General features: G+C 38.8%; 1 protein-coding gene across 4 annotated transcripts in view; it reads right to left on the minus strand.

The window, feature by feature from the left end:
• Positions 1–27,475, minus strand: part of cip2a (cellular inhibitor of PP2A) — a 120,312-nt gene that overhangs the window by 27,440 nt on the left and 65,397 nt on the right. For all 4 annotated transcript variants that reach the window (XM_063050602.1, XM_063050604.1, XM_063050601.1 and 1 more), the window contains 9 exons: positions 25,241–25,316; positions 23,986–24,210; positions 20,491–20,650; positions 18,880–19,021; positions 17,890–17,989; positions 16,258–16,376; positions 9,878–10,058; positions 8,511–8,585; positions 2,441–2,551 (listed from right to left, as the gene is read on the minus strand). In XM_063050602.1, the coding sequence (XP_062906672.1) occupies positions 2,441–2,551; positions 8,511–8,585; positions 9,878–10,058; positions 16,258–16,376; positions 17,890–17,989; positions 18,880–19,021; positions 20,491–20,650; positions 23,986–24,210; positions 25,241–25,316 (1,189 nt within the window). The remainder of the gene's footprint in view (positions 1–2,440; positions 2,552–8,510; positions 8,586–9,877; positions 10,059–16,257; positions 16,377–17,889; positions 17,990–18,879; positions 19,022–20,490; positions 20,651–23,985; positions 24,211–25,240; positions 25,317–27,475) is intronic.

A 27,475-nucleotide genomic window follows, 5' to 3' on the forward strand; every position in this document is an offset into this window, starting at 1 on the left:
CAGATATACTCCTGCATTAATCAACCATTGACGTAATAACCAAAACGAGCTCAGAATTTAAATCAACCTCTGAAGGACTAAATTACACCTTTTACATCAGAGAACTCCTTCCCCTCACTCCACAGAAACGAGAGCAACCTTTTCTTTTTAAAGTCTCTGCCCTCAGCTACCGGAAACTTGATTTCCAATTCCACACCCACACCTATACTCATCTCTTCTGTGAAAGTATGGACGGCCCATGGCCTCACCTCTCCTGGGACCCCAATGCTACCAGGGCGATCCACTCCCGTCATGTCATCGCTAGACGAACTAAAACAACATCTTTGCCCACTGTTCGCTCAAACTGCCGTTCCACGATCGCAACTTTCTCTAATAATTTAATGGTACTTAAAACCCTAATCAACAATTTATCTGGGCTGCAGATATTCATGCTGCTCAGAACACAATCCTTAGTTATGGGTAGTCTCTTTGAATCACATCAAGGCTTAATCCCTGCGGCATCCATAAACATGTACCTTAACCACTTCCCCCAACAATAGTTTAACACAGGCTTAAATACAAAACCACAATTAATTCTTAGAACAATCACACAGTATTCAACAAATTCAATCTGGGTCAATAGTCCCCAAAATGCAACCCCTTTTTACTAGGCGTCTCTAGAGATGTGGCTCGTTAGCCTCTTGCCAACAGCCACCAGACTTTCTCAGACCCCATACGTCTAGAGTAGATATGACTTGGATCCTGCCAAATCTATGAGGTTGGGATGAAAGTATATTTATGACTGTTAATTTAACCAGTTATTAAAGAAAAGAGAGAGAAAATACAAAAGGGCTATCATAATTAGTCAAAAATACATGTAAATTGGAGCTCATCCTGGAGTTGTCTTTAGTTCACATGCTGGACCCTTGGTCTGCGTGAAAGCACACACAACTTTTGAAATGTCATTTGAAATCCATCTCAAACAAACGGGCCTCCCCCCACAGGTAGGATTATTGTTCCTTCCTCCTTGAAATCTGCACAAAGCACCTTGTGCAACAGGGATGGCATCTTCAGCCATCTTCCCTCCTGTCTTCTCCCAGCTCCTGCCTAAAAGACCTCGATCCACACCAGTGTCTGTGACAAAAACCTCTCTGCCCAGCATTCTTCAGAACCTTCTCCCAATTCCACCATCCTGAACAACAAAGGCCCTTTTCTTAGCTTAAACCCAAACAGGCTGAAAGCAGAACAGACTGCCCTTACAGAACTGCTCAAATGAAATACCTACAGCATAGCAGTGAAAGTCTTAACTAGAGCATTACAAATTCTTTTTTACATTTTTTTTAAACAACAAAAATTCATTCTAAACATCACTTAAAACTTTTCAACAGCGGCCACCAATGCAGTAAACATTCAATCAGCCAATGAGAGCGCTTTACATACACTCTGAGCTACTCACAGCCAATCACGTATTAGTAGTTCTCTGCCTCCCCAACGAGTGTAAACATTTTTGCTCCCTTGCCAATTTAATCCATATTTTTCACCCATTGAGGGAATTACATTTAAGATGTCAAGGAAAAGCATTAGTTTTGTAAATGGTGAGCGTCAGGTTTATGTTAGCACCTCTTTGAAATTGGCTACCTCGACGATCAGAAAAAGTATAAAAATGCAGACAAAATAAAGGCTACTGCAAAAACAACCTCAAAGTTACCAACACCAGCAAGAAAGCTCACCACAAAATTCCTCAGCACTACCTTCACCACAATCACACAAATCATGGAGCAGTTCATCAATAATGACCCTGAATGGGAGTGAAGCAAAAAGGCAAAGAGGTGTTCTTGACATGATTTCCTGCTACCGAGAACTGCTTCATGAGAGGTACCTTAAAAAAGGCCGTCAAATCTCTGCGCCTACTTGAAGAAGAAGCCAAAGTTAGAGGAGGACCCACAGCCTGGTCCCTAAGATGCAACCACCACCCGATTCTCTCCGCTGCTACTGTTGCTGCCCCACTGATGTGCATATTAGACCTATTTGCATGTTTTGTTACTCCACAAACTGTGTTTACATAAAATAATGTCATATATCTCGGGTTTGATTTTTTTAAAAATCAGGCACACACGTCCATTTATGAAATGTTATAATGACCCCACATAACACTGATTTACATAGCGCTCCACGTCCGAGGAACACATCCTCAGCGTTAAGCAGGTTCTGAGTGTATGTAGATTTAGAAACCATCTCTTATACTATTCATGGATTTGCACTGCAAAAACCATAAAAATAGTATCCTGTTCTGCTGAATTTTAAAAATCTATTTGTGAATGAAACTCACAACATAGTTAGCTTATCCCTGACGAAGTCATTTTTTGTACCAATTTCATTATTTGAATTGCAATGTACAGACCAGAAACAATAACTGGATGTAACTACGATCAGGCTATACCATATATATCTGTCAACATACCTCTGCTTCTGCATGGGCTCTTTGACAACGATACTGGGCAATCAAGCGATCAGCCTGTGCTAGGGCCAGTGCTTTAGCTTCCAACAAATCTTGTAAACGATTTTCTTTGGACTAAACAAATAAGACAAAATAAACATTAATGTCAAAATTGAAGCATTTTTAAATCAATACAGCCTTGTATACTCTAAAATGCCAATTCTTAATATGTGACACAGGGGTAGGCAAAGTTCCACAATATTGCTTCAGTCAGGAAAGATGTATAAATAAATAAACATCACAGGCAAATTTCTACTTCACAGGAGAAATTTTGGAAAGAACTATCACTAAGCTTAGAATTTCCAAGCAAGTGCAGAAGTTTCAAATTGCTTTGCTGTTTCTCACAATAGTGTCTCTATTCATTTGAATGGAGAGCTAGAATTGCTAAGGGGTGAGTGAGTGAGTGACAATTTACATATGCTTTTGAATTAATTACACTTTAGTAAATGATTTAGTTTATTTTTAAAATTTTTTGAATAATGTAATGACTTTGATCTTTACTTCTGAATTTCAGTGAATTTGAAATATTGAATGATTTAAAGCTTTCACAGTTAAGTTGATCAGAAACATAAAGCCCATTTATTTTATCAGATGAATCATGGCAAGAAAGAAAATTCACATATTCATATTAATATTCACATTTTAAATGTTTTAATTAATAATAATTTAACTTCTGTTAAATTATTTTGTTAATTTATTTGTTTACTTTGCTTTTGGTTTACAAAAGCTTTTGACAATATTTAGAAGCACTCAAAAGTCTTTACAGTTTTGAAGAATGGCAAACCTGAGAGTACAGCTGTACCCATTGACAAAGCTACTTTTTACTTGTTTCATCACGGTATCACATTCTGGCCCATCACCCTGACACAGTGGTGTCAAGGAAACAACCTTTCCCTCAATGTTGCAAAAACTAAGGAGCTGGTTGTAAACTACAGGAGGAATGGAGACAGGCTAACCCCTGCTGACGTCAATGGATCTGGTGTTGAGAGGGTGAACAGCTTTAAGTTTTTCAGTGTTTCTATAAGCATCACCAAGGATCTTATGTGGTCTGTACATACCGGCTGTGTGGTGAAAAAGGCACAACGGCACCTCTTTCACCTCAGACAGTTGAAGAAGTTTGGTATGAGCCCCCAAATTCTAAGAACTTTCTATAGGGGCATGATTGAGAGCATCCTGACCGGATGCATCACCGCCTGGTATGGGAACTGTACTTCCCTCAATGCTGCAGAGGGTGGTGCAGACAGCCCAACGCATCTGTAGATGTGAACTTCCCACTATTCAGGATATTTAAAAAGACAGGTGTGTAAAAAGGGGTCGAAGGATCATTGGAGACCCAAGTCACCCCAACCACCAACTGTTCCAGCTGCTACCATCCGGGAAACGGTATTGCATCAGAAAAGCCAGGACCAATAGGCTCCAGGACAACTTCTTCCACCATGCCATCAGACTGCTTAATTCAAGGTGACGCAACTGTATATCCTGTTGTACATAATATTTATTATAAATTACTATAATTGCACATTTAGACAGAGATGTAATGTAAAGATTTTTACTCCTCATGTATATATGTAAAGGATGTAAGTAATAAAGTCAATTCAAAGCCTATTATTTTGGATGGAAAGCTTATTCCTTAGCAAGTTTTCAACTAAAGTTCCACACCAGGCAAGCTTTTTCTTATGGCAGCAGGGAGCAGAAGGCTGCTTGGCTCCTTGTGCCAGTTTTTTCATTAAGATTGCATCTCATCCTTTGGCTCAATGCTATTTTCCTCTTGTAACTTCATAAATTAATATCCAAAATCTCACCTTTAAATCCTCCTTCAAATGTACTCAGCAAATGACCCACTGCAACCCACTCAAATAGATGATTCCTGCTGTTAATAAGTTTCGGAACTATGTTAATCAAATGCTTTTAAAAATGTGCCTGAAAATCCACACAAGCCACAATGATAAGGAATAAATATCAACCTAAAAAGTAATACCATAATCAATATTAAATTTAAACAAGCAGATCGTAAAATCTATATACTACTAAAACTCTCATGCTCTGTCTGTTTGTGACCTCCAATTGGCGCAAACGGTGCATTACAGCAGCACTTATTTTGGCTAAATCAAATTAAAATGCGCTAACTTACAGAATGCAGGCAAAGTTCAGGGTTATATATTCATATAAAATTGCTCATTCGCCAAAAATAAACAGGCTGCCTTTCACCCGAGACCCGATCGGCCATCATGGAGACCACAACGCCACAGCCCGACGCATGTGCATGGCCAGCCTCAGCAGCGCCTCACGATGGCTCACAGAGCCGGCTCCACCTTTCATGGAGACCACAATGCCATACATCAACGCATGCGCACGGCCAGCCTCAGCAGTGCCGCATGATGCTCACAGAGCCGGCTCCACCCTTCATGGAGACAATGCCACAGCCCGACGCATGCGCACGGCCAGCCTCAGCAGCTTAGAGATTTTGGTGTTACTGCTTCCTATCTTCTATCAAGCATTAGGGTAAAAATATATGGAAAGTCTAATTATGCCGCATGGAAAGAAAAGGGGGACATTATGGTCAAGAGATCATGCCAAACGACGTCGGGAAACGGCAAGGAGAGGGAGAGAACAACAATCGGATGAGGCCTGAGCCACACAATTCCAGGATCAAAGAGTCAGGACAAAAAAGACGAGAGAAGACGAGACAAGAGGAGGACAGGCATGCATGTCTCCAAAATGACAACAATAGGCACAGACGGAGGACAAAACAAGAATTCGATCAGGCCAGGGCCGCACGACTCCAGGATCAGAGAGAAAGAACAAATGGCAGAAGAGATGAAGAGACGAAGGATGAAAGCGCTGCGTGTCTCCGGAATGACAAAAACAGGCAGAGGAGGAGGAGAGCGGAAGAGACAGAGGAGAAAAGGAAAGATCAACTCGAGAATATGCGGCACAGAGTAATTATTGCGAGAATTGCTGAAGGCGACAATGGCTGCTTTCGATGACAATACCTCGACAGAGAAAGAGCAAGGCAAAATGCACGACTCGCATGCTGTCACATTTCTGCTGACGTTGGTTCGATGACCAGAGTATGCCCTCACTGCCGTGCCTTCCTATTCACTGGAGAAACCGCACATTTCTGCTGTATGAAGGGAAAGGTCAGGATAGACAATTTGCAGCCTCTACCTAATGAACTCCTCAATTTGTACAGCAATGATGAACCTATTGCAAATGAGTTCAGGAAGAACATCAGACAATACAATTGCTCTTCCAAATGATATCCTTTGGTGCCAAAGAAGTCATTCCAACTAACAATGGATGGAATTCTTCTGTGATTATTCAAGGCCAAATCCATCATTACATCGGACATTTAATTCCAGACCCGACCCAGCAAGCCCGATTCCTTCAAATTTACTTCATGGATATTTAATGTTCATTCTGGTCACATATTTGTCTTGCTATGCGTCTTCCTTCTTTAATAAGCTGAGTTTTTCTTCTTTAATTTCCAAATCAGAGATAGCAATAGCATTCAGGAAAATTTAATGTTCATTCTGGTCACATCAGACTGCACTATCCTTCTCTCAAAGGGTGCTCCAACGGGTCACCCTGTTGTCTAGTACTCATTTAAAAGTATCAAAAGTCAACAAGTTCATTATCTACATCAAAGGAGAATATCATTGCCTTTAATACATTGCCTGCCACCTTAACAATCTCAGCTTTCATGTTACAATGACCATCATGAATAAAGACAAATTTCTGTAGTAGAGAAATACAGTTATAGCAACTGTTATTAAAATAAATAAGCAATTATGTAGCATTTATACAGCAAGGCTATCTTCTCTAAATTTAGATCTATTTGCAAGTGAAAGCTATAAGTACTGTTTTATTCAAGAGCAATGAAAACAATGAAATATCTCCCCAAAAGATAGTAGCTGGAAGATTAATGGCCATTTTCAAAACCATTTTGTTTAGATATAGGTATCACTTTACGCTTATGACTGTGTGGCTAAGCACAGCTCTAACGCCATACACAAGTTTGCTGATAACACCACTGTCGTGACCAAACCAAAGGTGGTGACAAATCAGTATATAGGAGGGAGACTGATTATTAACTTCAGGAGGGGGAAACTGGATGTCCATGAGCCAACAGGGGATCAACAGTGGAGAGGATCAGCAACTTAAATTCCTCAGTGTTATCATTTCCGAGGACCCGGCCTCAACCCAGCACACAAGTGCAATTATAAAGACAGCAAAGCGGTGCCTCTCCCTTCTTACAAGTTTGCAAAGATTCAGCATGACACCTAAAACTTTGACAAATGTCTATAGATATATGTTGGAGACTATATTGACAACCAGTCATCACAGCCTGGTATGGAAACAGCAATGGCCTTCGATGGAAAATCCTACAAAAGTTAGTGGATATGGCTCAGTCCATTAAAGGTAAAGCCCTCCCCTCCAGAGGACATCTACACAGAATGCTGTGCAGCAAAGCAGCATCCATTATCAGGGATCCCCACCACCCAGATCACACTCTCTTCTTGTTGCTCCCATCAGGAACGTGGTACAGGAGCCTCAGGACTCACACCACCAGGTTCAGCAACAGTTATTACCCCTCAACCATCAGGCTTTTAAACCAGTTAGGATAAATTCATTTACTTCACCTGCCCCATCGTTGAACTGTTGCCAGAATCAATGGACTTAATTTCAAGGACTCTTCATCTCATGTTCTCAATAATTATCGTTTTTTTATGTATCCTTATTTAAATTTTGTATTTGCATAGTTTTGCAGATTGGTTGTTTGTCCACCCTCTTGGGTGCGGCCTTTCATTGATTCTATTAGACCAAATGAGTATGGCTGCAAGAAAATGAATGCCAGTGTTGTATGTAGTGACATAGATGTACTTTGATAATAAATTTACTTTGATCTTTTGAACTGTCTGGTATCAAGGCAATGTGGTACAAAGAAGGATAAAAAGAATTGAGATCAAAAATTCAGTAAGGCTATAATAGGAAGGTAGAATATGTCTGGGTTGATTGTTCTTTCTCCTATAATCATAAAGATGCCACAGCCAAGAAAGCCCACCAAAGCACCTGCTCCTTAGGAGGCAAAAGAAAGTTATCATGTCTGTGTCGACACTTACCAATTTTTATTGATGCACCTTAGAAAACATTCTATCTGAATACATATTGGCTGGGTATGGCAACTGCTCTACACATGACTGCAAGAAAATGCAGCGAGTTGTGGACACAACTCAGCATATCACAGAAACCAGCCTCCGTAGACACTGCCTATACTTCCCTCTGCCTCAGTATAGCAGCCAGCATAATCAAACACCCTACCCACCCCAGATATTCTCTCTTCTCCCCAGACACAAAAGTCTAGAAGTTATGTTCCATCAGGCTCTAGGATAGCTTCCACCTCACTGTACGAGATTATTGAATGGTTCCTAGTACGATAAGATGGACTCTTGACATCACAGTCTACCCTGTTATGATATAGTACTTTATCATTTACCTGTACTGCACTTTATCTCTAGCTGTTTTCTGAAGCAGTTTTATATTGTATATGATGACATACATCCTTCACTATTTTTTTTGCCTACCACCTGATTTTGCTTTGCAATGAACCAAAATGAACAATTAAACTTTAATGCATTTTTTAAATTATGGAGCTGAAATTAACATAATATAAAATTACTTTTCAATCACTCCTCTAAATTATTTTGTCATGTTGGAAATATTTGAAAAATTTGAATATATGGATATCATTTATCTTTCAAACAAGAAATATGTACATATGTCCAATATTTTCCTGTTTCTGAATTTTAAAAATCAATTTTATTAATATAAATGTACATGATAAATTATTAATTTTTGGAACATGAGATTTCATTTGTAGTTATTATATCATGTATACTGTTTACTCTGCAAGCTTCACGCAAACAAGGAATTTCATTGTACCCTGGTATATAGGACAATAAACTAATTTGAATCTGAATTTACTCAACATCACAATTTTAAAGTTTATTTAACATTTTCGAGTAGCACTTACTGCAAGGGAGGAAAGCTTCTGTTCATAGACATCCATCACATCTGAAAGCCTAACATCCTTGATTTGTTCCTTCAGCTGTAGATTAAATGTAAATGTAAACAAATTTATAAAATACTAATTTGTGGAAAACAAGGGGGAAAAGATTTCAGGTGTTCAGCAAGACAAGGTCAAAAACATTACTATGAAATACAGAAGTGGAAGGATATTTAGAAAATCAAAATATAACCAAGCAAAGTCAACATGATCTTATGAAAAGGAAATCAACTTTGACAAATTTATTTGCAACATATTAAGCAGAATGGATATAGGAAAACTGATTGATGTATCGATGAAATCCTAAAAATACAGTTGATAAGATGCCACATAAAAAGGTTGCTGAAGGCTTTTATTAGAAAAGACTGCACTATAAGTACAGTATCTATAAACTATCAAATGTTCAGCAAATAACCAATATTAGAAAAGTAGAACTTTCCTCTAATTACTGTGAAGAAAGATGCCACAATGTTTGGTCTCAACTACAAACCTGTTCTGCCACTTACTCCACCTTTCTCCACAAGAACTACAGTATTTGAGAATGAACCTAACTGTGTACAATATATTTAATCCAGAAAAGTTTATAAATCCATGCTGTGATTAGGTCAACCCATTTTCACACATATGACTCAGCTGTTCCTGGCCTTGGGCTATAAAATCTTCATCTGCAGCCTAATCATTTCTCAAAACCATTTTCTGTATTAATTTCCACAAAACTCCCGTTCTCCAATCACTTATATGCATTAACGTACCTTCGCTCAAAGACACAGCTCAGTTTTGATATATTTGATCCTTGTTTTCAAATATTCAACAGAGTATCCTCCCCTTTCTATATAACGCCCTGCAACTGGAAACTCTCAGCTTTCTATGCTTTCCCATTTGAGGACTTCAGGGCAATCCAGATAGTTCCATCAGTGCTGTCTGTTCCTCCAATGACAAACAGCTAAGATTTGAAACTGATAAGGCAATAACATTGACACAGATGTGCTTAATTCACTCTGTTTCACCATCTTTAAAACATTTCACTTTGACCAAATTTTCAATCATCTGTCATAATATTGCCTTATGTGATTTTGGGAAAATTTTATTTAATGATGTCCCCATCAAGTACCTTGAGGCTTTTATTTTAAAACATCAATCTAAAAATGCTACAATTTTATCTATTCATTGCACGTTATCAGTTGAACAGATTAAGGCCAAGTGCTATGGGCAATTAATACATATCTGTTGTGAACTCAGTAAGCTTATCAATATCAATCATACATAAATACAATATCAAAAGCATGTTACCATAATTAGGTATCTTTTAAATCCAATCAACATGCAGTACAAACCTCTGCTCCCATTTGCAATTTATCAATTAATTCATGAATATTTGATCTGGTTGCATCAGCGGTACTCGAACACTTTGGTGTTATGAAGTTTGTTGATTGCTGCTGGACAGGTATGTTTTTAATCACGTGATCAGAATTCTGTTGCTTACAAGCATTATTGGCAGCAATGCTTTCTCCAAGCCTTAAAAAGAAAAGAGAGCTATTATTGTAAACACAAGAAATTCTTCTGATGCTATAAATCTTGAACAACACACACAAAACACTGAAGGAATTCAGTAAGTCAGGCAGCATCAAGGGAGAGAAATAAATAATAATGATACCAGGTTTGAACAGCTTGTCACATGAAGAGCATTTGATGGCTGTGGGCCTATACTCACTGGAATTCAGAAGAATGAGGAGTGACCTAATTGAAACCTATCAAATGGTGAAAGCCCTTGATAGAGTGGATGTTTCCTATGGTGGGAGAGTCCAAGGCTAGAGGACACAGCCTCAGAATAGAGGGCTGTTCTCTTAGAACAGAGAGAGACAAGGAATTTCTTTAGCCAGAGAGTGGTGAATCTGTGCAATTCATTGCCACAGGCAGCTGTGGAGGCCTTGTCTGTATGTACAAACGTATATTTAAGGCAGAGGTTGATAGATTCTTCGTTGGTCAGAGCATGAAGGGACACAGGGGGAAGGCAGGAGATTGGGGCTGAGAGGAAAAATGAATCAGTCACGATGAAATGGCACAGCAGGCTCATTCAGCCAAATGGACTAATTCTGCTCCTATCACTTATGGTCTTTCCAGTCTTCTCAGAACAGGCAAAGAAGGGGGCAGAAGCCGGAATAATAAGATTAAGGGGGGGGGGGGAATGGAAGGAATACAAGCTGGCAGATGGCAGATTATAGGTGGGACTAGGTGAGGCGGAAGGTGGGTGGGTGGTGGAGTGGGATGAAATAAGCAGGGAGGGGAAAGGTGTTAGAGGTCAAGGGCTGAAGGAGGAGGAATATAATCAAAGAGGAGTGGACCAAGGAAACTAGGGATTGAGGAAGGTGACCCAGAGGGAGGTGATGGATAGTTGAGAAGGGGTGAAAGGGTAACCATAATGGATGATGGATAAAGAGAGGAGAGAGGGGTGAGAAATTACTATGTTGGAAAAATCAATGTTCATGTCATCAGGTCGAGGCGACCCAGAAGGAATATATAGCATTGCTCCTCCAACAAATTAATTGAATCAAGAAGGTTTTACATTAATGTAATACCTACAGTATCGCAGACAGGTCATTATCGAGAACATATACTGTACAGCCAATCAGAATATGTCCAAGAATTGACACAGCACAATTTTTGTAGATTTGTGACATACCAGAAAATTTACCATGTTAAATGCAAAAAATGACTGCAACATAATGAAAACAAATTACAGCAAATGATTAGCCCAACTTGCAATTATATTTGTGTTTTATACTTTAATAAAAATTCTATTAATCAAAATGACCGAAACAACTCCTCACCCTAAATCACTTTTCAATTAATTAATACCTTAAGCTATAAATCAAGAATTTGCTCCTTTTATCTCTCCCACAAATACAACAGGTGTTACAACAAACCTCTGAAAATCTGTTATCCAATGATTCAGAAATCCCATTGGTTCAGTTTGTAGGTTTGCAGATGACTTTTGCAAGCTCCCTTCCCAATCACCATGGCCCTGGTCCCTGCCCTCTCTTCTCACTCACAGGGGTCTAAATTACCAGGTTCCTTTCCCACTCATGAGGAACCCGTTTCTGGGTTCCCTTTAAACTTAATTGGTTCGCAGGAAAATTTATGTTTGTACATTATTTTGCAACATAAAAAGTCAATTTAAAATGCATTAGTGCATTGATAGGAAGAGCATTGAAATACAGAAAATCTAGCAGATTGAAATCACTCAAGCCCTCAAACAGGTTATCAATTTTACTATATTTTTAAGTGATGATGCTTGACAATTGTGGTGCAATTCAGCAGGGGCACCATGGGAACAAAGGCAAGACAATGTAATTTAGCTATGATACATGCACTCTTTTTAATCTTTGCTTTTAAAGAGGAACCAAAATTTTGTCCTACACTGTAAGGTAATGCAGCAATCACAAAAATAAAGTTTGATTGTTACAAGACATCATTAAAAGCAAAAATTACAGACTTTAAAAATAGACTCTCTCTTTCTGCTTCCAATCCTCCCGTTTCTGGCCCTTTTCCATTCCTCACCCATCTTCATCCTCCTCCTACATACAGTCCCTCGACAGGGTTTTCCCGCTTCCAACTGCCATTCACCTCCCTTCTTATAGTTTGCATCATCACCTACCTTTCTTTTCAGATGCAAGCACTAGCAGTCTTTGTGCTCCTACTCATCACTGTCCAGAACCTATCTTTACTTTCACCACACCCACCCCCTTCATCTGACTCACATCTTTTTTCTCTGCTTCCACAGATTACAGAAATAGTAGGGGACCGAGGGTCCAGTGAGATGGAGGAACTGAGGGAAATACATGTTAGTAGGGAAGTGGTGTTAGGTAAATTGAAGGGATTAAAGGCAGATAAATCCCCAGGGCCAGATGGTCTGCATCCCAGCGTGCTTAAGGAAGTAGCCCAAGAAATAGTGGATGCATTAGTGATAATTTTTCAAAACTCTTTAGATTCTGGATTAGTTCCTGAGGATTAGAGGGTGGCTAATGTAACCCACTTTTTAAAAAAAGAGTGAGAGAGAAACCGGGGAATTATAGACCGGTTAGCCTAACATCAGTGGTGGGGAAAATGCTAGAGTCAGTTATCAAAGATGTGATAACAGCACATTTGGAAAGCGGTGAAATCATCAGACAAAGTCAGCATGGATTTGTGAAAGGAAAATCATGTCTGACGAACCCTATAGAATTTTTTGACGATGGGGTGAACCAGTGGATGTGGTATATTTGGATTTTCAAAAGGCTTTTGACAAGGTCCCACACAGGAGATTAGTGTGCAAACTTAAAGCTCACGGTATTGGGGGTATGGTATTGATGTGGATAGAGAATTGGTTGGCAGACAGGAAGCAAAGAGTGGGAATAAACGAGACCTTTTCAGAATGGCAGGCAGTGACTAGTGGGGTACCGCAAGGCTCAGTGCTGGGACCCCAGTTGTTTACAATATATATTAATGACTTAGACGAGAGAATTAAATGCAGCATCTCCAAGTTTGCGGATGACACGAAGCTGGGCGGCAGTGTTAGCTGTGAGGAGGATGCTAAGAGGATGCAGGGTGACTTGGATAGGTTAGGTGAGTGGGCAAATTCATGGCAGATGCAATTTAATGTGGATAAATGTGAGGTTATCCACTTAGGTGGCAAGAACAGGAAAACAGATTATTATCTGAATGGTGGCTGATTAGGAAAAGGGGAGGTGCAACGAGACCTGAGTGTCATTATACACCAGTCATTGAAAGTGGGCATGCAGGTACAGCAGGCGGTGAAAAAGGTGAATGGTATGCTGGCATTCATAGCAAGAGGATTTGAGTACAGGAGCAGGGAGGTACTACTGCAGTTGTACAAGGCCTTGGTGAGACCACACCTGGAGTATTGTGTGCAGTTTTGGTCCCCTAATCTGAGGAAAGACATTCTTGCCATAGAGGGAGTACAAAGAAGGTTCATCAGATTGATTCCTGGGATGGCAGGACTATCATATGATGAAAGATTGGATCGACTAGGCTTATACTCGCTGGAATTTAGAAGATTGAGGGGGGATCTTATTGAAACGTATAAAATTCTAAAGGGATTGGACAGGCTAGATGCAGGAAGATTGTTCCCGATGTTGGGAAAGTCCAGAACGAGGGGTCACAGTTTGAGGATAAAGGGGAAGCCTTTTAGGACCGAGATGAGGAAAAACTTCTTCACACAGAGAGTGGTGAATCTGCGGAATTCTCTGCCACAGGAAACAGTTGAGGCCAGTTCATTGGCTATATTTAAGAGGGAGTTAGATATGGGCCTTGTGGCTAAAGGGATCAGGGGGTATGGACAGAAGGCAGGTACAGGATGATCATGATCATACTGAATGGTGGTGCAGGCTCGAAGGGCCGAATGGCCTACTCCTGCACCTATTTTCTATGTTTCTATCTATCTGCCTGTTTCCTAACTCTACCCTTCCCTACCATCAGCCAGTCATCCTCCCCTCTTTAGTTCACCTTGGGGTCTTGTACACCACTCACCCCTCCCCTCTTTCAGTTTATTGTCATCTGACTGTACATATATACAACCAAGCAACGTTCCTTCAGAACACGGTGCATGCACAAAATATACATCATACACAGCACATAAAACAAAGTAATACCACAAATAAGTTAAAATATAATTCAAAGTGCATGTAGTGCACAGCACAGGTAAAATGTAAACAGTAAATATTATAGTAAACAGCTCACTACCCTAGTGATGAGACCTCAGTTGAGGCATTAGTCTCAGCCTGTGAGAAGAAGCTGTTACCCATTCTGGGAGTCCTAGCCCTAATGCTCCTGTACTTTGGTTCTGATAGTAGTGCATCAAAGAGATTTTGAGATGCATGGTAGCAATCCTCAACAGAGCCTGGGGCCCTTCGTATACAACGCCCTTGGTAAATGTCACATATGGGGGGGGGGGTAGAGCCCAGTGATCCTTTCGGCAATTTTTACTATCCTCTGTAGAGTCTTGCAGTCTGATGCCTTGCAGCTTCCATACCACATAACAATGCAGCCAGACAAGATACTCTCAACTGTGCACCTGTATAAAGCTGTAAAAAGGAGGGGGAAGAGCTTTGCATGCCTCAATCTCCTTAGAAAGTATAGATTTTGTTGTATCTTCTTGACTAATAAGAAGGTGTTGGCTAGACCTAGGTTAAACTTTCCATAATGTGCACACCAAGGAACTTTCTGCTCTTAACTCTCTCCATGGCAGAACCTTTGATGCGCAATGGAGAGTGGTCGACCTGTGCCTTCCTGAAGTCCACAAGCAGCTCTTTTGTCTTGTCCACATTTAGACTCAGGTTGTTGTTCTCACAGTACCTGAAAACCTTCTCTCCTCTTCTCTGTATGCTGACTCCTCATTGTTGCTGATGAGGCCAATCACTGTGGTATCATTAGCGAACTTGATAATGCAGTTTGAACTGGATCTGGCAATGCTATCATGAGTCAGCATCATGAACAGCAACAGGCTGAGCACACAGCTTTGGAAGGCATGATGGAGCTTGAGATGTTGCTACTAACTCTGGACTGACTAGGATCTTTCCATCGAGAAGTCCAAGACCCAATTACAGCGATGGGTGTTGAGTCCCAAAGAGGACAATTTACCGACCAGCTTCTGAGGGATGATTGTGTCAAAAGAGAAGCATCATTTTCTCCAGTCCCAAAGAAGGGTCCCAGTCCACAATGTCGACTGTACTCTTTTCCATAGGTGCTGCCTGGACTGCTGAGTTCCTCCAGCACTTTTTATGTATTGCTTGGATTTTCAGCGTCTGTAGATTTTCTCTTGTTTGTGAGTTCCTCCATCAAACTATTTGTTGCTCAAAATACAAGTCTGCTTTTATTTACTGCAGGTGATATCATAGAAATACTTGACTTGTTGAATACCATTCCTTGATCTACTATCTTAGATGCTTTAAGTGAAGCACGAAAACAACTACATTTCATTAGGAATTTGAGTAGATCTGGTAAGTCTCCAAAGATACTTGCAAATTTCTACAGATGTAACATGGAGAGCATTCTAACTGGCTGCATCACTGTCTGGTATTGGTGGGGGGGGGAGTGGGGGGTGTCCACTGCACATGATCGAAATAAGCTGCAGACAGATGTAGACTTAGTCAGCTCCATCATGGGCACCAGCCTTTCCCGCATCCAGGACATCCTCAAGGAGCGATGTCTCAAAATGGCAGCATCTATCATTAAATACCCTATCACCCAGGACATGCCCTCCCCTCATTGTTACCATGAGGTATACACTCAATGGTTTAGGAACAGCTTCTTCTCCTCTGCCATCCAATTTCTGAATGGACACTGAACCTATGATCACTACCTCACTACTTTTTTGTTTCTCTTTTTGCACTACTAATCTAACTCTAAAAAAATATATATATACATACACACGCACACACACAGAGTATATATACCCATACTTCTCACTGAAATTTACAATTTTTATTATGTATTGCAAAGAACTGCTGCACATAACAACAAATTTCATAACATATGCCAGTGATATTAAGTCTGATTCTGATTAAACCTGACTGATTCTTTCACATTGACTCCAAGAACTAACATACTATATTTCATTCAAAGCAGTTACGATATTAATGCTCTATAAAGTGTAAAATTGTTATACAAGACAGTGATAATTCTAAACAACCAATAGTAAAAGTAAACCAGCACTTACATGACAGCAGGAAAATCAGGCAAAGGTGCTGCCTCAAACAGAATCTTTAACGCAAACTGTACATACTCTCTGTGCTCAGATGTCAATGCAAATGACAAAGCTGAAGTAAGTCGCTGGTCCTGGGGGAAGCATTAAAAAAAAATAAAAATTAATGAAGCCAATTCTTTGTTCAAACTTTGTAGTACAATTCATAATTTTCTCCTCTTCTGTAAGGTACAGAGGAGCTGGAAGGAATTCAACATAGTAACAGTTAAACAGCTAACAATTTTGAAGTATGTTTGTAATTCCTTAGGAAAATGATTACCATATGCAAAACAGGAGCTGAGGAAGATGAAAAGAGAATGCATATATGGATACCTTTTAGATAAAAGAAATAACAGGGAAAAACAGGCATTTAGGTGAGTTATTTGAGAGACCACTGAGATCTGCTGCATTAAACATATTATTATGAGATACAGAACAGAAATAGTTTTAAAATATCATGTTTCTTTACAAAAAATACCAACGATATTCCAAATGAAATATTTTCTCTGAAAATATATAATTCAAAAGCAAGTTTTATCCTTCAGTGAATCTCTGACACATTAAAAAGGAAGTGCCAAGATTTTCTTCTCAGCTGCGATAGTAGATGTTCTACTGTTTTATAGTATCATCAATTAATGATAGGTATAATTGCAGCCATCCCAAAACAAGCACTGTGGTCAGCGTGAATTATTCCAATGCAGGTATGTGGGCATATTCCTCTCCTCTCCTGGAAGTACACTGGCTTAGGCCATATCACTTTCCAGGTACATACTTCAGTTAGGCTTCAAAATATATTTCTAAGATATGCCATTCATTTTTACTGATGCAGATGCTATATGGGGTATTAGCTGCTTCTATTCAGGCATGCAGTTAGAACCAAACTATGGAGCTCAAGTACGTTTGATGGGCAACTCTATTACGAGTTTAGTCAGTGACAATTGCTGGAAAATCTCATTGAAACACTTGAGCTGAAACATCCATGTACAACTCACCTAAAATTCATTGCTAATAAGAAAACTAAAGATCTCTCAACCAAGTAAGCAGGGAGAATGGATATCAAACACCCTTTGCTGTTAATCCTCTTGTATTCAGAAATATGTAGAAATATCTTAGGAAGCAACTATGCAAGATCAAGACCTTCTAGAGACCAGACAAAATCTTATTCCTTCAGTTTTTAATTATTGTTGAATATCAACAGAGAAAAATACTACGTTCAAGTTTAACTTTAAACTTTGCCTCCTTTGTCTCTAACAATACATTTGTTGTTGTTTACCTCTCCATTTTTTTTCCTGTAAATACTTTGAGTTAAATATTCTAACTTATACTACTTCCATTTAGATTGATGAATTTTCACACTCAATTTAGCAAGCTGCTGTTGTTAAACAGGTCAGAGATCATCCAAGGATTCCTGATGACTCTCAGCTGCCATAATAAAATCTTTCATTCACAAAACATCTGGGCCAATATTCTACCACTTGCTAATAAATCACATTTTTCAAAGTGGTTCAAGAATTAACACATTAAATGCAATATCTTTATTAACCAAAATATAAATAAGTAGTAAGACCTCTTAGAAATACAAGTTTTAAACGCACCATTAATTATTACCTGTAAAATCTTATAAAAGCTTGCTTCCATGTTCGGCACCAGCTGTTTGACTCCACTCATAAGGGTAAGAGTCTTTAAGACAATATCTGTACCTATTTTACTTTTTAACATGTTGGAGAATGAAGAAAGAAATACAAGTTTATAAAAATTATAACAATGTCAATTATAAGCTATTCTTGGGTTACAAGTGCTTATTTTACTTTTGCCATAAATGATGAGCATAACAAATAAACACTATATGAAGCAATTTAGAAATTTAGAAAAATGAACCATAGAAATTAAATTTCTCTATTACATAAACAAATCCTTACCCATATGTTTATCCTTTTTTGAGAAAATTACTACCAAATCTGCTTTTCCCATCTTTTCAGACAGTACATTAAACTGTTTAATTTTTTTTGATTTTGTCATGTCACTGCTAAATCATTTGTCAGCCACCTGAACTGGTATTCTTTGAACATCCATGCCACAGGAAACAAATTTCCTCTTTTTAATGTTCCAAAGCCAGTTAGGATTTGTGAACGTTTATTAAAAAAAATCCAAAGGTGCTCAGAATAAGCTCAAGGTAAATGGATAGTACCCCAAAAGAACTTAAAATTCAGAGGGCATACCAAAAATTTCGTCTGAGGAGATGATTTGGACGAACTTCCAAGGAAGTCAGGAGGGGAGAGGCTTAGAAGGGGTTTCCAAATATGAAACCAAATAGCCAAGGCAAATCAAACAGCGCACAAAGCAAATACTGTACTGTAGAAGTTTTTAATAATAGGACACAGAAGAGGCAAGATCACTTGGATGAGGATTTTAAATTCAATGCATTTAACAAAAACTTCCCTTCCAGTTAATGCTAGAACAAAATATATGAATCTCCTGCCACCAAAACAATTCTTTAAATTGCTGAATACCATTCTAAGGCTAGTTAATAAATGCTTGAAAAGATCCCACAAGAGTATTTTCTTGTTTTTTTTAAGAAAAGGCAATCCAAATGCTTACCATAGTTCCACATCTGTTATATTGCTCCGATAGCCAACATCCATCCTATTGTATGTAAACTGATACTCCAGAATTGAAATACAATTTCTGGCAGTGAGAACTTTAGCAATCTGTAATTTTGCTGTGTCATCTCCACAAAGCAGTAAATATAGTTAAGAAAAAATGCAAAGCACTTTTCGCTTCCTCCATCATTGAACATACCTGCTTTAATCTAAGATTAGCCCTCACTTAATTAGATCTCCTTTAGTCAAGTAAAAATGTAAAGCACCAAAAGACTATTGCCACTTACTGGTATTTGCTAAATTATTCTATAGTTTTATCACAACTTCAAGGGACACATAAGGTGGTTCACCAGCTTTGGCTACATTTAATGACATTTGTGGGTGTACCTACACCTCAGGGACTGCAGTGACTTCAAGAAGGCAGCTCATCACCACCTTCGCAAGGACAACTAGGGATGGGCAATAAATGCTGGCAGCTGGCAATGCCCATATCCTGTAAATGAATTTTTGTTTTATAATAGCATAGGTTAAATTTCTCTACAGACGATGAAGTTACAGTGGCACATGCAAATTGTTATATCAGAGATTTCAATTCTTCTGGTAAGATGGTGGCACTCATATGCAGTGGCTTCTATGGAGTCAACCAAAGGCGTTATTTCCTTTTTAAAATGTATTTTTTACAAATGCAAGAGCCTGTTGGACATTAAAAACTTAAAGTACTGCAAGTTTACCCCATCAGCAAATTTCCTGTTGGCAGAGAAACTGAAGGAGCTAGATTTGGCGCGGATTGTGATGATACCTGCGATGGAGAGGCATCAGTGTGTGAAGGAGTTGTGCAGTCATTTCAGGCACTTTTCTTGTGATCAGAAGACCCTGTTAGACATTGGTGGTGTGGAATGCTGCAAGTGCAATTCATTGGATTATTGGCAAATGGTGAGGGAGCTGCACGGCCTCAGTTGTAGCCTGCCCAGATGTAGGCAGCGGAATCAGGTGCTGGAGGAAGCGTGACTGTATTTTACTACTATCTTATATGTGCCTCATGCTGTGTATGACTGTTGGTATTGTGTTTTGCACCTTGGCCCTGGAGTGACTCTGTTTCGTCTGGCTGTATTCATGAGTATTCATGTGTGGTTGACTGACAATTAAACTTAAAACTTGAATTAAAAAAAAATTCTGGAAAACCTTCTTAGCTTCCAAAACACACAAGCCTTTATATTAATTTTGGAAATAGAAAACGAAAAAAAAAACTTATAAACTTTTATTTCTGTATACATAGATGTTCAATTCATTAGCGCTCTCAGCTCTCTTTTACAGGGTGAAAATACTAAACTGTAAATCTGCTCTGAAAAAATGTGAGGGAATATCACTCCATCAAGAAGAGAGTAAAGTTTTTTTTGCTGCTTTCAGATTGTATATTATTTAGCTCAGTTAGGGTGTTTTGTAAAAATATCCCCACATTCAAACACAATATTAATTCAATTAACAAAGACAAACTTCAGTTACCCGAATAAAGTAAATTAATAGCTGTTCAGAATGTTTAATATTCTCAATACTCATGTTAACTTCAGTGCTTATGCTTTAGATTATCATATCTAACCAAAAAGGATATCCAAAAGGACATCAAGTGCCTTTGCAATTCGCTCATATTTCTTTTTTAATAGAGCATCCTCTAAAGACTGGTCTGGAATCTTTAACTGCTCCAAGATAACAGGAAAAAGCAGCTCCATAAATGGCTCAACTGTGATCCAAAGGGTACAGTCAATTATTTCCTAATGAACGCAATAGAAAGTAACAGAATAAATTAAGGCCAAAACATTGTTTTGTTCCATGGCATTCATAGAACACAGAAAACCTACGGCACAATACAGGCCCTTCAGCCCACAATGCTGTGCCAAACATGTACTTACTTTAGAAATTACCTAGGTTACCCACAGCCTTCTATTTTACTAAGCTCGAGGTACCTATCCAGCAGTGTCTTAAAAGACCCTATCGTATCCGCCTCCACCACTGTTGCCGGCAGCCCATTCCACGCACTCACCACACTCGGCATAGAAAATTTAACCTTGACATCTCCTCTGTACCTACTTCCAAGCACGTTAAAACTGTGCCCTCTCATGTTAGCCATTTCAGCCCTAGAAAGAAGCCTGACTATCCACATGATCAATGCCTCTCATCATTTTATACACCTCTATCAGATCACCTCTCATCCTCTGCCGTTCCAAGGAGAAAAGGCCGAGTTCACTCAACCTGTTCTCATAAGACATGCTCCCCAAACCAGGCAACATCCTTCAAAATCTCCTCTGCACCCTTTCTATAGTTTCCACATCCTTCCTGTAGTGAGGTGACCAGAACTGAGCACAGTACTCCAAGTGGGGTCTGACCAGCTAATGTTATATAGCTGTAACATTACCTCTCAGCTCTTAAACTCAATCCCATGGTTGATGAAGCCCAATGCACCGTATGCCTTCTTAACCACAAAGTCAACATGCGTAGCAACTTTGAGTGTCCTATGGACTCGGACCCCAAGATCCCTGATTCTCCACACTGCCAAGAGTCATACCATTAATACTATATTCTGCCATCATATTTGACCTACCAAAATGAACCACCTCACTTATCTGGGTTGAACTCCATCTGCCACTTCTCAGCCCAGTTTTGCATCCTATCGATGCCCCCTGTAACCTCTGACAGCCCTCCACACTATCCACAACACCTCCAACCTTTCTGTCATCAGCAAGTTTACTAACCCATCCCTCCACTTCTTCATCCAGGTCATTTATAAAAATCACACAGAGAAGGGGCCCCAGATCTCTGAGCACACTACTGATCACCAACCACAATACAGAATATGACTCATCTACAACCACTCTTTGCCTTCTGTGGGAAAGCCAATTCTGGATCCACAAAGCAAGGTCCCCTTGGATCCCATGCTTCCTTACTTTCTCAATAAGCCTTGCATGGGGTACCTTATCAAATGCCTTGCTGAAATTCATATACACTACATCTACTGCTCTATCTTTATCAACATGTTTAGTCACATCCTCAAAAAATTCAATCAGGCTCATAAGCCTTTGACAAAGCCATGCTGACTATTCCTAATCATATTATGTCTCTCCAAATAAACATAAATCCTGCCTCTCAGGATCTTTTCCATCAACTTACCAACCACTGAAGTATTCACTAGATAACTTTTCTGAAATCCACTTATTCAATCCCATTTATTTTCTCCACCTGGCCTCTGAAATTCCTCACCCGTGACTCTTAATCTTCACCTCTATCAGCACGATGCAAGAAGACACAGTTTATTTTATCACCATGAAGGCTGGGATGAATGTCGCCATTACGCTGTTTCTTCCCCCTCTTCCTCTGTTTTTCTCCCTCACTATTCCCATCTACCTACCCCCATCTCTCTCACTTGGTCCCATACTCCACCGTCCTCTCAAATCAGATTCCATTATCTTCATCCCTTTGCTCCTTCACCTATCACCTCCCAGCTTCCGTTGCTACTTCCACTCTTCCCTCTTCCATCTGCCTAATACTCCTTCTCATCTATTGCTCGTTAACTCTTATTCCACCACTTACCCCATCTTTTTATAATGGCTATCTCTGTTCTATCTTTTGGTCCAGATGAAGGATGTCAACTCAAATGATTGGCTGTCCAGTTTCCTCCATAAATGCTGCCTTACCAACTGAGATCCTCAAGCATCTTGTGTAATGTCAAAGTCCTGCTATCAAATAATAACTGGATGCTCATTCTTGCTTTCCTCTCCACCCACTCACAAATTAAGAGAAACATTTGTTGACATTACAAGAAAGATATTAGCATGGAAAGAAGAATGGCTGACTGGCAGGAAGCAAGAGTGGGAATAAAGGAGGATTTTTTAGTTGGCTGCCGGTGATCAGTGGTGTTCCACAGGGGTCTGTGATGGAAACACTTTCTTTTCACATTATCTAAGATCTGGATGATGAAATTAATGGCCTTGTTGTAAGTTTATAGATGATATGAAGATGGGCAGGTAGTGTTGAGAAAACAAACAGATTGGGGGTATGGGCAAAGAAGCGTCAGATGGAACATAGTGTAGGGAAATCTATGTTATGCTCTTTAGTAGAATGAATAAAGGCATAGACTACTTTCTAAGTGGGAAGAAAATTCAGATATCAAGAGGTGCAAAGGGACTTGGGAGTCCTTATGCAGGATTCCCTAAACCTAAAGTATAACTTGCAATTGAGTTGATGGTAAAGAAGGCAAATGCAAACTTAGCATTCATTTCAAGAGGACTAGAATATAAAGCAAGGATGTAATGCTGAGACTTTATTAAGCATTACTCAGACCACACTTAAGTATTGAATAATTTTGGGCCTCTTATCTAAAATGTACTGGCTTTGGAGAGGGGCCAGAGGAGGTTCACAAGAATGATTGCAGAATAAAAGGATTAATGTGTGAGGATTGTTCCAGCGTTTGGTGGCTCTGGGTCTGTACTTGCTGGAGTTTAAAAGAACCGATGGGGGGGGGGGGCGAATCTCATTGAAAACTATCCAATATTGAAAGGCCTAGATAGAGTGACTGTGGAGAGGATATTTCCTAGTGGGGGAGTCTAGGACCAAAGGGCACAACCTCAGAATACAAGGACGTTCCTTTACAACAGAGATGAGGAGCAATTTCTTTTGCAAGAGGGTGATGAATCAGGGGAACTCATAGCCACAGACGGCCGTGGAGGCCAAGTCATTGAGTATATTTACAGTGGAGGTTGATAGATCCTTGATTAGTAAGAGCATCAAAAGTTGCAGGAAGGCGGCAAGGAAATGGATTTGAAAGGGATAATAAATCAGCCACGATGGAATGGTGGATCAGATCAATGAGCAAAATAGCCTAATTTTGCTCCCATGTCTTATGGTCTTATGAAATATCTTAGCCTAATTTAACTGGCTCAGTTCTAGAATGAAGCATTATAAAATTTGGTTGCAAATTTTTATTCTAAAACCTCTAAGTTGAATTTACATCTTTAAAGAGTTTATAAAGTTATAAGTGTTTATAAAATGCAAGCAGCTTTTAGCTTTTCATTCTCTATTTATTCACTCACTTAGATGTATAAAGACCATGTACCTCAAATAACTCCTTTAGAAGAACAAGAGCAAGTAATGAACACCTCTCAGGATTCTCTAGTGGTTGACTTGACCAATGGATGAGAGTAATAATTGGCTCTGAAGGTTTAAGTTGCGATTTGAGTTTAGCTGCTGTGAGTCTTTCTTCAGAAGCTCCAAACACTGCATGGCATAATATTCTCCTGAGACTGTTCACTGAGCAAAATGCAACTAGTAATTCAAGGATCTGCAGGACAGAAAAGCTGTATTAGCATATACGGAATTTAAAATGGGTTACAATCATACTAAACGAATGCACTACCCATCAGATTTTATCTTCTATTCTATAATTAATCTAGAAACAATAAAGACAAAAGTGAGACACTCAGCAAGTCAGAGAGTTTATGTCTTTAAAAATGGATAAATCACCTAGGTAAAAGCATTCTAAATCGAAACAAAAGATGAAACAGCAGGATTCTATCATCTTTCTAAGCTCTTTCATTACACATAGTATTGATGTTAAAATGGGATAAATAAACCAATTAATTCAGTCCAGTTAGCTTCTCAGGAAAGTGGGGATTTAAAAAAAAAATTCCAATGGACAATACAAGACACTAATTGGAAAGACACAATTTAAGGACTTGTTAAGAGAATGTTTCATCTGATTTATTTCATTTAATTTTGCCGAGCAGGAGACAAGCATCAATGAGAGCTGCTCCACATTTTGGGAATGAAGGGGTTAACATATGAGGAGCGTTTGGCAGCCTTGTGCTTTTACTCACTGGAATTTAGAAAAATGCAGGGGGGATCTCATTGAAACCTACCGAATGTTAAAAGGTCTAGATAAGGTGGAGCAAAAATTGATAGTTTCCTGATTGGTCAGGCCATCAAAGGTTATGGCAAGAAAGCAGGTGTATGGGGTTGAGTGGGATCACGGATCAGCTATGATGGAATGGTGTAGCAGACGTGACGGGCTGAACAGCCTAATTCTGCTCCTATGTCTTAAGGGTACTTCCTTTCTTGTTCAGAGTAAAAAATATATTTGAAAAAAAGAAACAAGATGAAAACAACATACAAGAATAAAAGCATATTCATATACTAGCTTTTATGTTTTAGACACTGTTTTAGAGACACCATTCATCAGATTCAAGTCAAAAATTGCAAGTTTAAATACTTACCAGTTTGATCCTTTTCCTTGTTGTTTTTCTTAGGTGAAAAAATGAAATATGTATGTTTATATTTATGATACACCTATAAATTAAATATTACATACATACCTTAGCTGCTGAATCTGAATCTTTACCACGAAGAAGACCTAACACTTGACATAAGCATGATTTGAAATGCTCGTACCTAAAATGATAAAAAAAAACTTGTTCCACATGTTTACTGAATAGTCTCAGGTTTTAATTTGTTATTACAAACTCAATTTTCACTTTTGCATTCAGAAAGAGGCTCTATCAAAATCATCGTAACATCCTGTCCTTTTCAAAACATTTTAAATTGCAGCAATGCCATCACTGGAAATATGCTCTCTTGTAGCTCAACAGAATAGTAAAGTACCAAAGTAGAAATTGCATTAATTAATATGCAATTAAATTAATTTCATTGTAGATTTAAATATAGAAGCGTAAGCCTTTATTTTAATCTAATTATAGCCAATAACAAGAGAAAAGAAATGCAGTTAAAAAAGAAATTTACTTGCATCAAGTTATTCCCAACTATAGAATGAAATAATACACTAAGCTTTGCTTAACTACAAGGATTAAAGAAGATTGGAAGGAAGAATGTAGAAGACATCAATCAAATTCAAGGAAGGCACAAAAGAGATAGAAAAAACGAACAATGCTATATCATCATTCACTTGATCATACGCCACAATTATGTCTCTATTCAGTTTCATGAGAGTTCCCATTGTACAGAAACTCCCCAGACTACGGCAAGGTTCCAATCTTGAGAACTGTTCATAATTTAAACAATTTGCAAAACGGAGATGCAGCCACAAACTAAGCTCCCACACAGGAAAAGATGTCTGCAGCTGACAAATCCATCCCGCCAGTAGCGAAATCAAAGGTTTGTAAGCTGGAAAGGACATTCAAGCTTCATACTCGAATGCATTAGTGTAAAATATATATCATAATTACCAATACAGATTGGAGTATCAATTAGAATAGATTCAACAAAAGCTCAGAAAAACCTGAAAAGGGAATGTGTTGAATGAAGCTTCACACACAATCAATAACCTGGTGCCATGGATGAATCATGATTGGTCTTCATTCTTAAGTGACAGACATTACATCAGATACTAAGGGAGAAAGAAATATACACTTAAGCAGCCCAAAATAAAATTACATTTTTGACACCCTTCTTCAAATGTATTTTTCAAAAGATTATTATTGGGCTGCTATTTCTAACATGAACTAATCTGCCAAGACTTTTTCTTCCTGTTTTGAAATTGTGGATTGCTAGTCATCAGAAAAAATGTAAATCAATAGTAAAGTGATGGTTGACAATTTTTTTTCCCAGTTATGCTGAACTGATACAGAAGAGAAGTTGAACTCCGTGTCAATCAGCCATGATCATGTTGAATAACAGAGCAAGTTTGAGTAACCAGTTGTCTTCTTCTGGTCTATTTTCTTCTATTCTTGTGTGTGTTAAAAGTAATTAATAGGCATCCGTTAGTCTCGTGAGATCATGGATTTGCGCCTTGGAAGGTTTCCAGGTTGTATGGAAGACCGGCAGTTGCCCATGCTGCAAGTCTCCCTTCTCCATGCCACCGATGTGTCCAAGGGAAGGGCACTAGGGCCGATACAGCTCGGCACCAGTGTCATCGCAGAGCAATGTGTGGTTAAGTGCTTTGCTCAAGGACACAACACACTGCCTCAGCTGAGGCTCGAACTAGCGACCATCAGATCACTAGACCGACGCCTTAACCACTTGGCCATGCACCAACACTAAAAGTAATTAGCTACCAAAATTATGAATAAGTAGATCTAGTATCAACCTTTTATTCAATATTTTCATTTAATTTGATTCATTACTCTTCCAATTTTTTTTCCCGAAGTTTTAGATTTGATCAGAAACTTTCTTTTTTTTTGGTCGTACCCTCAAAATGGACTGCCCAGTCCCTTTTTTTTTGTTTCTTCTTTTAATATATTTAGTGGGTTTTTTTACTTCATTTAAAATTCAAAGTTTTTTCTTTCCTCTTCATGGACTGATAAGAGGGGAATTGCGGTTTTCTTTTTTTTTATTATATATTTTATACTAGCTTAACAATATGCAGGTTTCCCCTGCCATCCGAAGGTACAGCATTCCTTTGAAATGGTTTGTAAGCCGGAATGTTGTAAAATGAAGAAGCAATTACCATTTATTTATATGGGAAAAATTTGTGAGTGTTCGCAGACCCAAAAAATAACCTACCAAATCATACCAAATAACACATAAAATCTAAAATAACAGTAACATATAGTAAAAGCAGGAATGATATGATAAATACACAGCCTATATAAACT

The sequence above is a fragment of the Mobula hypostoma genome, chromosome 6, assembly GCF_963921235.1.
Source record: "Mobula hypostoma chromosome 6, sMobHyp1.1, whole genome shotgun sequence".
Taxonomy (NCBI): Eukaryota; Metazoa; Chordata; class Chondrichthyes; order Myliobatiformes; family Myliobatidae; genus Mobula; species Mobula hypostoma.